At 39.6% G+C, this 13,086-nt stretch overlaps 1 protein-coding gene across 1 annotated transcript in view; it reads right to left on the bottom strand.

Annotated features, from left to right (window-relative positions):
- Window positions 1–13,086, bottom strand: part of LOC109917966 (gamma-secretase activating protein) — a 92,661-nt gene that overhangs the window by 65,507 nt on the left and 14,068 nt on the right. Inside the window, exons 6-7 of the mRNA XM_048610535.1 lie at window positions 11,331–11,419; window positions 67–136 (exon numbers count right to left, since the gene is read on the bottom strand). Coding sequence (XP_048466492.1) covers window positions 67–136; window positions 11,331–11,419 — 159 coding nt within the window. The remainder of the gene's footprint in view (window positions 1–66; window positions 137–11,330; window positions 11,420–13,086) is intronic.

Genomic DNA, 13,086 nt, shown 5'->3' with positions numbered 1-13,086 from the left:
GTACTGCACAGGTACTTGCTTGCAGTTTCCCTTCAAAAAGTAAATCAGTTTGAATGAACCACTTACATCCGTCCTCAGAGATTACCAGCAGGTGGTTTTCAGGAAATGGCTTTGCATCTGAAGTGGGATAGACAAACTGCAAAAGTAAACTTGGTTAAAAATAGACAGATATTCTGAAACATGCTGGAATTAATTTTGTTAAAAAGTCAGCATATTTGGTGATACACAATATTTGCAGTGGCAGACAAGCATTGACACAAAAATACAAGCATGCAGCTTTCCAAATGACATACTAAACAGGATTTCAACAGAAACCATTTAATTCTTCCTTCAACGTGTGCACCAAATCCTACGGAGTTATCCGGTAAACTTTTACAAAAGTATTTTGAGAAGCCAAAATTTAAAAACAATACTCATCAGGAACCCTATCTCCAATTCTGATTAATTAAAAATTACCCACTTACCTTGTCACAAATCCCAAAATGGAGATTCCTAGACAGGGGCGTTCCATTACAAACCTATCCAGGAATGTTCAGCCTAGCAGAGTAGGCAATCTTTAGACAATCTAACATCCTTTTACAGCACAGAGTGCTGTATTCAATACTGCTTAAATATCTAGCAGCCACTTTGACAGCTATTCTGAAAAGTTGAATACGCAAGGTAAGAGAGGGAGTTACAACTTCACATGGGTGATGTAATCAATTTCTGACCAAATGATGGCACTTTTGCTGCTAGCACAATGTGCTTTGTGGCTTTCTATTTTTGTTAACCCATATAACATATCACAAAAAGATGGTGTGGCTTCCTCTACATCGGGGAAACCAAGCGGAGACTCGGGGACCGCTTTGCAGAACACCTACGCTCAGTTCGCAATAAACAACTGCACCTCCCAGTCGCGAACCATTTCAACGCCCCCTCCCATTCCTCAGATGACATGTCCATCCTGGGCCTCCTGCAGTGCCACAACGATGCCACCCGAAGGTTGCAGGAACAGCAACTCATATTCCGCTTGGGAACCCTGCAGCCCAATGGTATCAATGTGGATTTCACAAGTTTCAAAATCTCCCCTCCCCCTACCTCATCCCAAAACCAGTCCAGCTCGTCCCTGCCTCCCTAACCTGTTCTTCCTCCCACCTATACCCTCCTCCCACCTCAAGCCGCACCTCCATCTCCTACCGACCAACCTCATCCCACCCCCTTGACCTGTTCGTCCTCCCTGGACTGACCTATCCCCTTCCTAACTCCCTACCTACACTCACCTTTACTGGCTCCATCCCCGCCTCTTCGACCTGTTTGTTTCCTCTCCACCTATCCTCTCCTCTATCCCTCTTTTATCCGCCTCCCACTCTCTCCCTATTTATTTCAAAACCTCCTTCCCCTCCCCCTTTTCTGATGAAGGGTCTAGGCCCGAAACATCAGCCTCTCTGCTCCTATGATGCTGCTTGGCCTGCTGTGTTCATCCAGCCCTGCACCTTGTTGTCACAAAAAGATGGATTCATGTTGTGCTGGATATCTGGAAGTTTATTAATATCTAATTATGTACCCCAATACAAACATCCCACATACATGTGCACACACACACATACACATACACATACACATACACACACAAACAGTTTAAGTGTGTGCTTGCTTAGGTGGTGACTACATTACTTACATGATTGGCTGACTAGCTAGCTGGCTGCTTGCAAACCGAGAAACTATCAACTCTTGGAATGTACAGAGTAAGATGTTAGGGTATCACATATTGTAATGCACCTAGCTATCCAAGGTGTTGGAGATCATTGCAGTAATATAACATCCCCACTCTTCCCTTTGAAGAGCGGAAAACCTGTTCTGATAAATAGATACAAAGATGCACATTGGTACATTCCCTTTATACATTAAGGTAATGCATTAGCATATGTACAATACAACTTATGCAATTCCAGTCCTTATACACATGTCAGAACTCAGCCGCATAGCTCTTCACTCTGCAGTGTGATGTCTGTCATAATGGATGATAAGCACATCCATTAACGATGCCTGGTTGTCAGCTATAATACTTTCAGTTTCAGAGTAATCCTCTGATGACAGATGGTTGGTTGCGTAAAAGTCAAATGTATCATTTGATTTGTCATTGAATTTGACCATTATTTGTGACAATGTTGTATGATCTGGGCTGTACACAACATCATCATATCTTCCATGGACCCATGCATTTGTACAAAGATCTGAAACCTGATGCTTTGTTCTGGCTCAAAGTTGGGAAAACTGCTTGCATGCTCTTTGATGAATGCTCTTAAACAGTTTCTCTTCTCTTTCTGGTAATGCATTGTCTACAGGTAGTTAGGTGGTTAGATTGTGTAATTGGAGAACTATGGGAATCTGCCTTCTAAACAAGAGTGCTGCTGGTGAAGGAAAACCATTGTCTTGAGGAGATTTAATCTAGCTTATCCATAAAGGGAGAAACTACTTGCTAAGATTCTCTGATCATGGATTTCACACAAGCAGTCTGTTCTGCAAGATCATTAGCTGGATGATAATGTAGAGAGGAGATAATGTGATGCATACCCAACATCGCACATGTCTTGGAAAGGTGCACCAATGTACTGTAGACCATTACTGGGCACATTTGATGGAGGACAATCAACATATGAAGTATGGCAGTCAGTCAGAGTCAACAACTGCTGCACTAGTGAGAAATAGTTAGACATCAGGATGTTGTTGTAACCTTGGACATGGAACGTATCAGTTGTGATTTTGCACCATTGCTCAAAGGGAATCTCATGTGGAATAAGAGGTTCTCTCTGTTGTAGTCGATGGGGTTTTAAGTTTTGCACAATTTTCAGTTGATCGATGGCCTTATTGATACCTCAAATGCTAAATCTTGTGTTTCTTTTGTTGCGAAGTTGGGTACAGGATTTGTGGATTGGGAGGCAGGATGTTAGAATTTAGTGTTTGTAAAATATTGGTGTTTGTAAAATGACAGTGGGGGGAAGCAGTGTGTGGTCCTTTCAAAAAAGATGATGCGCTTTTTCTATGCTTAGAGATTGAAAAAAAGGATGCCCATGAGCAGCAGCTTGTGGGTTTGCAGGTGCAGAGAGGAATTAAATTGAAACATTTGTATCAAAAGGCTGTACAGTTAGCAGCCAAGCAGCAGCTTTGTTTTGTGACCAAGACAACAGGTTTCAAATTTAGCCAATTTGAATCTGGCACTTAGATACCAAAAACCAATTTAGATCTGGTGGTTTTGACAACATAGGACCAATCCTATTATAAGAAACTGATATATCATCAAAGGTATAAAAGGAGAGGGCAGTTAGACAATAACAAGAGAACTGTCAGCTAGTAAAGTTAACAAGAGAGAATTGCTGGCCCTCACAGTCTTCCCTAAGTCTTAGAGAAAGCACCTTTTAAATCAAAGGTACCAACAGCACAACTAGTTAACATTCCTGACAGAACATTCGATGGAAAAGGCACAGGACATTCTGGAAGACACGTAACCTGGCTGTAATTTCAACAGCTTAAATTCTATTATTTTATATAAATGGGACTTGTTTTTATTGGAACAGCACACCATTAGAATCTTGTTTTATTAGGGAATAATTAATTAGATGGATTTATTCAGTTAGTTCATAGTTTAGCTAATTTGTTTACTGTAGGAGTTAGATAAATAAATTGTTATTTGTTGATTGTAAAGTGAGTGTCAGGGATTTATTTATTCCACCACTAAAAGTTGCTGAAAGGCAGGTTAGACCACTTTTCACACTACTTGTAAAAGATTATAGAGCAAGGCGCTCTTCTTGGGGTGTTTCAGTTTTAGTTTCAGAGTTGGGGGGATTCAACCCCTGCTTTATAACACTTTTCTGCGTTCATGTTACCTGTGTGTATATTGCCAAGCATATCTCAATACAGGCCCTGTGGAATAATCACTTTGCCTTTGAAAACTACATTCTCTCAGAGTACTAGTTTGGCTCAGAGTGACCTTAAAAAAAAACATTTTCATTCGGAATCTCGTGATGCTAGCCACTGCTTTTGATTCACAATATTGTATTGATTTCTCATTATTGTAATTATACAGTCCAGCTAGCACATACCTTCCTATGAAATAGCTACACAACTCAGCCTAGGGAGGGGGTGGGGTCTAAACCTGCAACTGGTTAGAACCAACTGAAGCTTCCTAAAGACAGCCCACATCTCTTGAATCGGAAGCACATTGTTATTTGACCATGTTCTGGAAAGTTAATGTACAACTACACAGCCCCCAGCATGCAGGGCTGCGCCTAGAAACAGGAAGACAAAACTCTCAGGTTAAACGGGAAACCATTTGGGACTGAGATGTGGAGTAATTTCTTCATCAGAGGCTGGCAAATCTTTGAAATTCACTACCCTAGAGATCCGTCAACGCCCAGTCATGGAGTATGATCAAGACTGAGATCAATGGACTTCCATATATGAAAAAAAAATCAAAAGACAAGGGGATAGTGTGCGAAAACAGAGTTAAAACAAAAGATCAGCTAGGATTTCATTGAATGGTTTATTCCTGCTCTTATTTTTTATGTTCCTGACCTGGAAAAACAAAGCAAAAGGGTACCATGAAACAGAAAGAGCGCCAAGATTTTTCAATCTTGCACTAGAGGCTTTGGTCAAGGAGAGAATACCAGCAGCCAAGATGCCCATCAGAAAAACTCTGAAATGGGAGCAGAGACCTCCTGGCATCGTGATGACCTGGATGTAGTGTCATAAGACTCTCAATGACCTCACATAAGTGGTTAGGATCAGAGATAAAGTCATGTTCCATCAATCACATTACTAGCTTCAGAAACTGCTCAATGCACCACAAAAACTACAGTATCCTCATAAAAGATTACTACCCAACAGTCAGACCTTTACCTTACTGTTACCGACTTAGCACAGCTACCCTCACTCCTCTCAGCTTGCACATACTGTCAGTTATTGAACCATGTCAGCTATATCACTCAAACAGAGTGCACACCTCACAGTCAATAACACCTGCTTCTACTCAGTAAATACATCACATGCTGTGGAATAAAGTAACTGAGATCAGATGGTTTTGTTCCCAGTTCTCAGAGATTGCCGAAATCTCAATTAGAACATCACTTTGGGGCACAATAAGTGGCCTCAGTGACCCTGGACCAGTGGAAAGAGTGGTTTAAAAAAAAAAATAGAGCAATGGAATAAGGAATAGATTAGATTTATTCAGTAAAAATGTCAGCCCACTTGAGAAAAGCAAAGATGGCTGGTACCCGGGAAATGTAGTACAAATGTGACTCCATGCTTTCATGAGCAAAGAGAAAATATACTAAAAAAAAAAAATCATTTTCACGTTCTGCAATTAAAAATGCAGACCAAAGAGCTATTTGTGTTTTTCCCTCTCTATGTCGAAAAGATCCATTTGTAGCACTCAAACCCACTGACCTAGAAATTTGTAGCCACCAGCATAAACAGCCTGCTATAGGCAGCACCAAGAAAACAAACAGCAGAAAAGTCACTACAGCAATTGTTCAAGCCCTATTCATACAAGCTGCGTGGAAAAGTACAACCTCAGCTAATGTGCCAGTTTCTGGACTAATTCTTGGTGGTGTCAGCAGGAGCACTTATTAAAGTACTAACTCTGTCTGTTAACCTGATTATTGTAGCAATGACCCAGAAAAGAAGCTTTGCATATGAACAGCTGAGCATTAGTGCCAAAATTCACTCAACTCAGCAGGCACTAGCCAACAGCTCCTGAAAACCATCTACAAATGGAGCATACAAGATGCTCCTTCACCACAGCAACCAATTCCAGAGGCCACAGGAACACAATAATCTTGCCAAAAAATATACCAGCTTTCCCTAGAGAGGGCAAAAAGTTTCAACACAAGTACAGAGTGCTCCCCTGCGCACACTCCCAACTCAAACTATCACCATGAGTTATTGACATTAACAATGACTCATATGACCACGTTATTCCGCCACAACCAGCTCAGTAACACTAGTCGTTCAACATCTGTGTCAAACTGGCCGCCCAATGTCACCCACAGGTAACCAGGTCTGACAATTGCAAGCTTTCTGTACCTTGAGACAAAGATAAATCAAGCATGATATAGTTTTCTACTGTGCAAAATAATGTTTCAGACACATTTGGATTTTTAAAGCCAGTGTGGTCGACCACTTCTTTATTTAACAAAAATCAAACCAAGTAAAGGTGCCGCTTTTTTAATAAAAAGGAAAACAAGCTTAAATAAGATCCAATTCGGTTACAAACATCAGCAGCTTTTGCCCTCATTATCCTATCATACCTGCTTGGTTACAGATGCTGTCAGAACGGTGATATATTTGAACATCAAGTGTGTCTCTGGGCTCCACTCCAAAATCTGTCAGGGTTTCTTCCCTCAGCCTAATCTCAAGATGTCAACAAGGCAGTGGAACTATTCGTCCAGAGCAGAGAATGTACTTAATGAGCACCAGTGTCTCTACTTGGGAATTTGCACATGACATATCTGGATTCCACATTCTGTTAAATCTGTCCTGGGGTATTACCACAAGGAGGCACAGCTGAGTACTTGCCAACGGAGAGATAGGCACTAACAGCCAGAGACCAACATATTTGCCTCTCCTGTCGCATTGCTGTCAGACAGCAATGTAAGTTGGCGTTGAGAAACAAACTAGCACACAAAAGCAGAAAGCATGCCAACCCTTCACCCACACACCAGCCGAGTAGGACACACCATGTAGAACATATGACCCTTGTACATCCAACTTACACCAAGAAAAAAATTACTGCCATTCCTTCACTGAATCAAAATTCTGGAACTTCCTCTCTGACCTCACCAACGTTGTACCAATAGCAGAATACCAGCTGTTTCAAGATATCTTTGAGGGCAATTCAGAATGGACAACAAATCCTGATCTGCCAGTGGCACACTCAGAACGATTTTTAAAAATTCCAGACCCCTATATTGGAATTACACTACTTTTATACAAAAGGCAATAGAATTTTGGACTGAGTTGTCTCTACTCATTTTTATCTCCCACAACTTGCCACACTTACTTCCAAGCAGATCTCACAACAGACCCTGACTTCATGTGTTGGTAACACGAGGTGTGATCACATTTTAAATGTTAATGGCTTCATCTCAACAGGTAGCATGGAGAAGAGGGGTAAAGGTGGCTATAATGATGTTTTGCACGTAGAAACCATACCAGAGTCAAAGGAATGTTCTTTTTTACTCAAATCATATTCAGATAGAAATAGAAGAATGCTAAAACAAATATAGTACGCCAAAATCAAGATGAACCCCTGATGACAAGCTATCATAATGCAAAACTAAACAACAAAATCAAGCCTTCAATAAAACAGGTAATAAACCAATCAGGTTTAATTCAGTAGCACAGAATAAAGCTACCTTGTCTTTCAACTTTTACACAAATGATTGATTCTATCTAAAAAAAAAAATCTTGTTTTGCAATGTTTGTGCTGAATTCTCCCAACTGTTTAACTTGCCCAGCTTCCGTGACCCAGATAGCAATCTGTCCTCTGAATGGAAGCAATACCATCTTGGCTTGTCAGATCCTGTTGGGAGGAACAATGCATCTTCTGTGGTTAATGCCAACATCGTACTGAAAGAGTTGGCAGATATGAAAAAAAAGTATAATCATAACTGATGTAGCTATAATGAGAACCAGGTGCTGAAACAGGACACAAATTACTCGCCCAGCAATCCCAACCTGGAGACCCCAATAAAACAAACAACATTCATTGGGCACCAGCACCAATACTGGGATAGATATTTTCTAATCAAACTGTTCAGGGATGTTATCATACATCTTTGGAACAGATGGGACAAAGCCAGGCCTCCTGCCTCAGGTAGGGACATTACCACTACACCACAAAAGCCCCTTATACTGGGGTAGAAAGGATCTCTTCTGGTTTGGCAGGCTTCACTTGAACAATTGATTAACTAGGCCTGTAGAGAGAGAGTGCTTTAAACTAATTAGAGAGGGAAGTAAGGTTTGAGAGAGGGGAAACGTACACTCAAAGCAAAAGGATATGGCAGCATTTACAGCAGCTTTTGAAAAATGAGTATGTTACAACACAGAGAACGACAACGAAACCACAATCAACCTTTTTACCTCTGTATTCATAACACAGTAAAATTAAACCTTTGAAGATCCCATTGGGACAGTCAAATTGGCAGAGGTAACCATGAGGAGGAATTCATAGAGAGTGTATTTGGGACAGTTTCCTAGAATATATTGTGAATCCAACCAGAATCAGGTTATTTTGTTATAACAAGGTGTAGAGCTGGATGAACACAGCAGGCCAAGCAGCAGAGGAGCAGGAAAACTGACGTTTCAGGCCTTGACCCTTCTTCAGAAATGGGGGAGGGGAAGGGGGTTCTGAAATAAATAGGGAGAGAGGGGAAGGCAGATAGAAGATGGATAGAGGAGAAGACAGGTGGAGAGGAGACAGACAGGTCAAAGAGGCGGGGATGGAGCCAGTAAATGTGAGTGCAGATGGGGAGTTAGGGAGGGGGTAGGTCAGTCCAGGGAGGACGGACAGGACGAGGGGGCGGGATGAGGCTAGTCGGTAGGAGATGGTGGTGGGCTTGAGATGGGAGGAGGGGATAGGTGGGAGGAAGGACAGGTTAGGGAGGCGGGGACAAGCTGGGCTGGTTTTGGGATGCGGTAGGGGGAGGGGAGATTTTGAAGCTTGTGAAGTCCACATTGATACCATTGGGCTGCAGGGTTCCCAAGCGAAACAGGTTATAGTTTCTCATTTTACAGTTCATATATATTTCACCTCCTCAAAACTAGCTCCAGTAATGTGCACAAGTCCTATTATTGCCTTTTCCTTTACTTTAAGGGAGATTACAAACCCATAAAGATCTTAAGTAAAAAGGACAGAACCATCTTGCCACGAAAACCATCAATTAAAGAGAGAAAACAAAAGGTCCAACATTGACCAAAGCAGCTGACAGATAAACTAACCACGAAGTGGATTCTGAGCTTGGCATAAGTCAAGCTAATTCTCTAATAAACCCCCAATAGCCCTTCCTTCCAATAACTAGTAGTTAAAACTTCATCTAACTCAACATTATGTATTCAACCACAAATTAAACAAGATCTGGTCACGTTCAAAAACATTCCAATTTTCCTGTGACTGCATGACACTTCCGAACAAATGCACAGAAATACATCTCTATCTTCTGTGCCATGTTTCCCATCCAGCTAAAGAACAAATAAAACTGATAAGGAACAAAAAAGTGAAAAACAATGAGAAATTGAAGCATATCTATCACATTCAGCTGGCTTTTGCACAGTTTGCTCAAAGCAAAGTAACAATTGAAGCACCGTGTCCAGAAATGCACATTTATAAAACATGTGAACTGAAGACTCTTCTGAAAAAGTCAAAATGGATTCAAAACATTTACTCACTTTCTCTCTTTACAGATGCTGCCAGACCTGCAAATTTTTTCCAGCTGTATATTTGTCATATTTATGAAACATATTTTGATTATGTTCCTACAAGCAACCGTTCCAGGAAGACAGGCCACAGAATGTAAGAGAGGCCTGTGCCTGTTAGGCCTGCCTACTGGAGATTGCAAGCAACCCCTACCCATACAACAAAAGATACTAAAAATGGCACTGCTAGCTTTAGGGAACTGGGATCACACAGCCTGTAGTCTCTCTCTGGAAACTAAAAGAATTCAAACACTTCCCTAAAGTCAGATGGGGATTATATATTTATATGAAGTAAAGACATGCTTAAAAGAAATCCTAATCTCTTTTCAGCAATTTCACGTGAAACAGGTTTTCTACAAACAAACCAAGTCAGATAATTTGCACCAATAACTCATGTCACTTTTGTAATTAAACCTTTCCAGTAAAAGTGATTAAACATATGTATGGTTTGCAGACATTTGCCTTGGTTCCAAGTTTGAATTTTGCAATGTCATGCATGTTACTTTTTACTGGAGGCCTGGGCAAGTCTTTGCTGTTTTTTTTTAAAACCAGTCTGCAGAAAGTGATATGCAATGATAGGTTAGTTTACTTTGCAACTGCCCTCAACATAAATTGTGACCTAATTTCCAAGCCACTGAAAATTTTGTCCCTGGAACAATCTTAGCATTTAACCAATTAAGTGCTGTAAGGGCCAGATTATGTAGACTTAGTTTTTCTAGTCCTGTGCAGCACTATAGGGTGGTTACCCACACTAGAAGATCCTCCTGAAATGTATTTTGCCATAATTTCTTTGGCAGTTGTCTTTTTCCATCTGATAAGGTTCATTTACTGTCATTCTGGCAGACTGAAAGTACAGCAGGCTTGTTCTGAAATATACTCCAAGCCCTAATGTCTAATGCGACATAACTAGATCGTGCTGCTTTGTCTTCAGCCATCCCTCATGTGATCTCTGCCAATACATGCACCACATACCAATCAACTGACTTTTCAAGTTATCTTTACTAGATACCAATGTTAAAATGTTCAAGGCACAAAGCTACAATTTATGATAGCTGTCATACGAATGTTGATTCCACAACAGGCTGTGAAATGGCAATCTTTCGCTAACAACATACTCTGTTTTATCCCGGCCCATGAAGGGATAATTCTATTCCTGACTGGTCCTAGAACTTTCTTCAAACCTTGATTTCAGAGTCTGAAACTAGAATTAATAACAGCATTAACAATTGCTACACTTCACACCACTCCAACAGATGCTCTTTCTCACTAACAAATCAGAAACTAGAAAAAGTATTGAAAACCTGTTATTACGTTTCATTGAAGAAAGTAAACCTACAAGTTTATACATTTCTTATTACTCAAATGTAAAAGGTGTCAAAAGTTGTTTATCACTTGAATTACTATTATTCCAACCAAGTCAAAGAAGCTGACAGATTTCATCATAAAGTTCTTTCTATTGTAAATTTTATTACTACTTTTCAATGTAAATACTTTACCATTTGTTATGTTCTATTTAACACTTAAATTTTCAAGTAAAACTGCTTTGTCCCCCTTGTTCTAAGCCATGAATAACTTCAAGGAAAAGTCACTTGCTCATCAGTCACTGCCAATGCTGTTCAGTAACTAATTCTCCAAGACCCATTATGGCTCTTCCAACAGTTTTTAGTTCTGTGATTCACTTTTGGCCAAATTAGTGGATTCAAAGTATTCCTGAGATTTGTAGATGCAGATCCACTTTTCGTGACCCAAACACATAACAGCAAGGAATATTTAAAAGAAAACCACAAGACAGGTAAACTTCCAAGTATTTGACAGGCAGTCATAATATTCTTTTTTTAAAAACTTAATAAAAATAAAATTACTGGAGCAGTGATAAATACCTGAACTCTCACATGGGAGTCAACGGCTTTTAAGACTTTTGTACTATTTACTGGATGAATTTCAAGCAACAAGGTTAAACACCTGGATACTGCAACAAAATTCAAAGGAAAAAAAAAGTGAGAAAATGCTAATTTCATTGCAATGTGTCCTACAATTTAAAATATGTAACTCGTTTTCTACAAAGGCATTTATCTAACATTGATTCATTACAGTATAATTCACCTAAAAAATCAAATGCATCAACATGAAAAAGAATACTTAGGACATTCTTTCAATTAAGCATTGCACAAAACATTTTCTTGGATGTTCCAACATCATACACCATATCTGAACTAGAAACTTCCATGCCTCACTGCTCAAGAACAGCAACAACTTGAGCAACTTTCCCAATCTTCCAATTTTTCATTCTCCACTAATCAGAATTTTGAAACGAAGACTACCATTTGATTCTAACTTTTATCCCTATTTATGGAGAGTTTCATGACAGCAAATAAGACTAGAAACAATAGATTCACTAAATCTCAAAACTCCTTTCTATGCAGAGTTGCAGTTTACCCAATATGGCCATGGAAACTTTTTTAAAAATCTCATTATAATCAGAGGGACCTTACTTGTGACACCTATGTGAAGTTTGAAGTTTGCCCTCGAGTGTGGAGTTTCTACTGAAAGTATACATAAATACATGCATAATTCTTGTCAAAGGGCCCACTTCAGAGTTCGATATTAAATATTATTTATAAAACCACGAGTCTTGAACAAAATATTAAATAAAGTTTACCGGTACAAAGAAGAATAGTTAATGCAAATTGCAAAAAGTATACAGCCTAATTCATTGCATTTTTGTATCACGTATCAAATGAACCACTGCATATCAATGAGCAGTCTAAGCTCAGAATACTCACTATACTCTTCATAACTCTGCAAATGGAGCTAACAACTTTCTAATAGTTGCTAGCCTGGACAACTGGGCAAGAAAAAAGTAGCCACCAATCTGCTTCATATATTTTCAGACAACCCGAAAACCTGACAACCTGAGCAAGAAACCAGTTTATGAAGATACTGTTAATCCTATTCAATTGTCTACTGGTAATGTCTGCAGAAAATTCAAGCCGTAAAATGAGCAACCTCCCCATCTCCTGGCATTCACCATGCAGATAAGTATTTCTCTAACACTGGTTCTTCTGTCACAACCCATTGTTCACATAGACAGAAACAGATGTGTTTCTACATTGCACTCCTTTACTAGCTATGAAATGGTTTGAATACTGTGATCCACCTTGACACCAATTCAGGCCACTGAACACCCCAAATTTAAACTATCAGCTCTACGTTAAGAATCCCATTTCCTCCTCCATCTCGAGAGCTTGCAAATCCCAAAACAACCTTTCCTATATCCCCTGCTGAAATCATCTTACAAAATGGACCATAGTTAACTATGATAATCTGTCACTATTCTTCCATATACGGTGCACACAATGACATTTCTGCACTTATGCCTTCATGTTCTATGCCTTCTTACCCTATCCTTTTTGCTGTAAGTGTCTAATATTTTAAAGATAGTCAATGTTTCATGAATGGACGATACTAAGGGACATTCTTTCACTGAAGCAAAATTGTCCAACATGGGTACATCAAATGAAAAGGAAATCTCCATTTTTAAATCACCAGTGATGTTTAAAACTTCTTTCGCATGCTTGTTGAAAATCCTGATAGTTCTAACAAAATTTTAATACTCATACTTCCATAATTTTACTC

This window comes from Rhincodon typus, chromosome 22 (assembly GCF_021869965.1).
Source record: "Rhincodon typus isolate 14 chromosome 22, sRhiTyp1.1, whole genome shotgun sequence".
NCBI lineage: Eukaryota > Metazoa > Chordata > Chondrichthyes > Orectolobiformes > Rhincodontidae > Rhincodon > Rhincodon typus.
The sequence above is the reverse complement of the archived record's forward strand: the minus strand, read 5'-3'. Positions and strand labels throughout refer to the sequence as shown.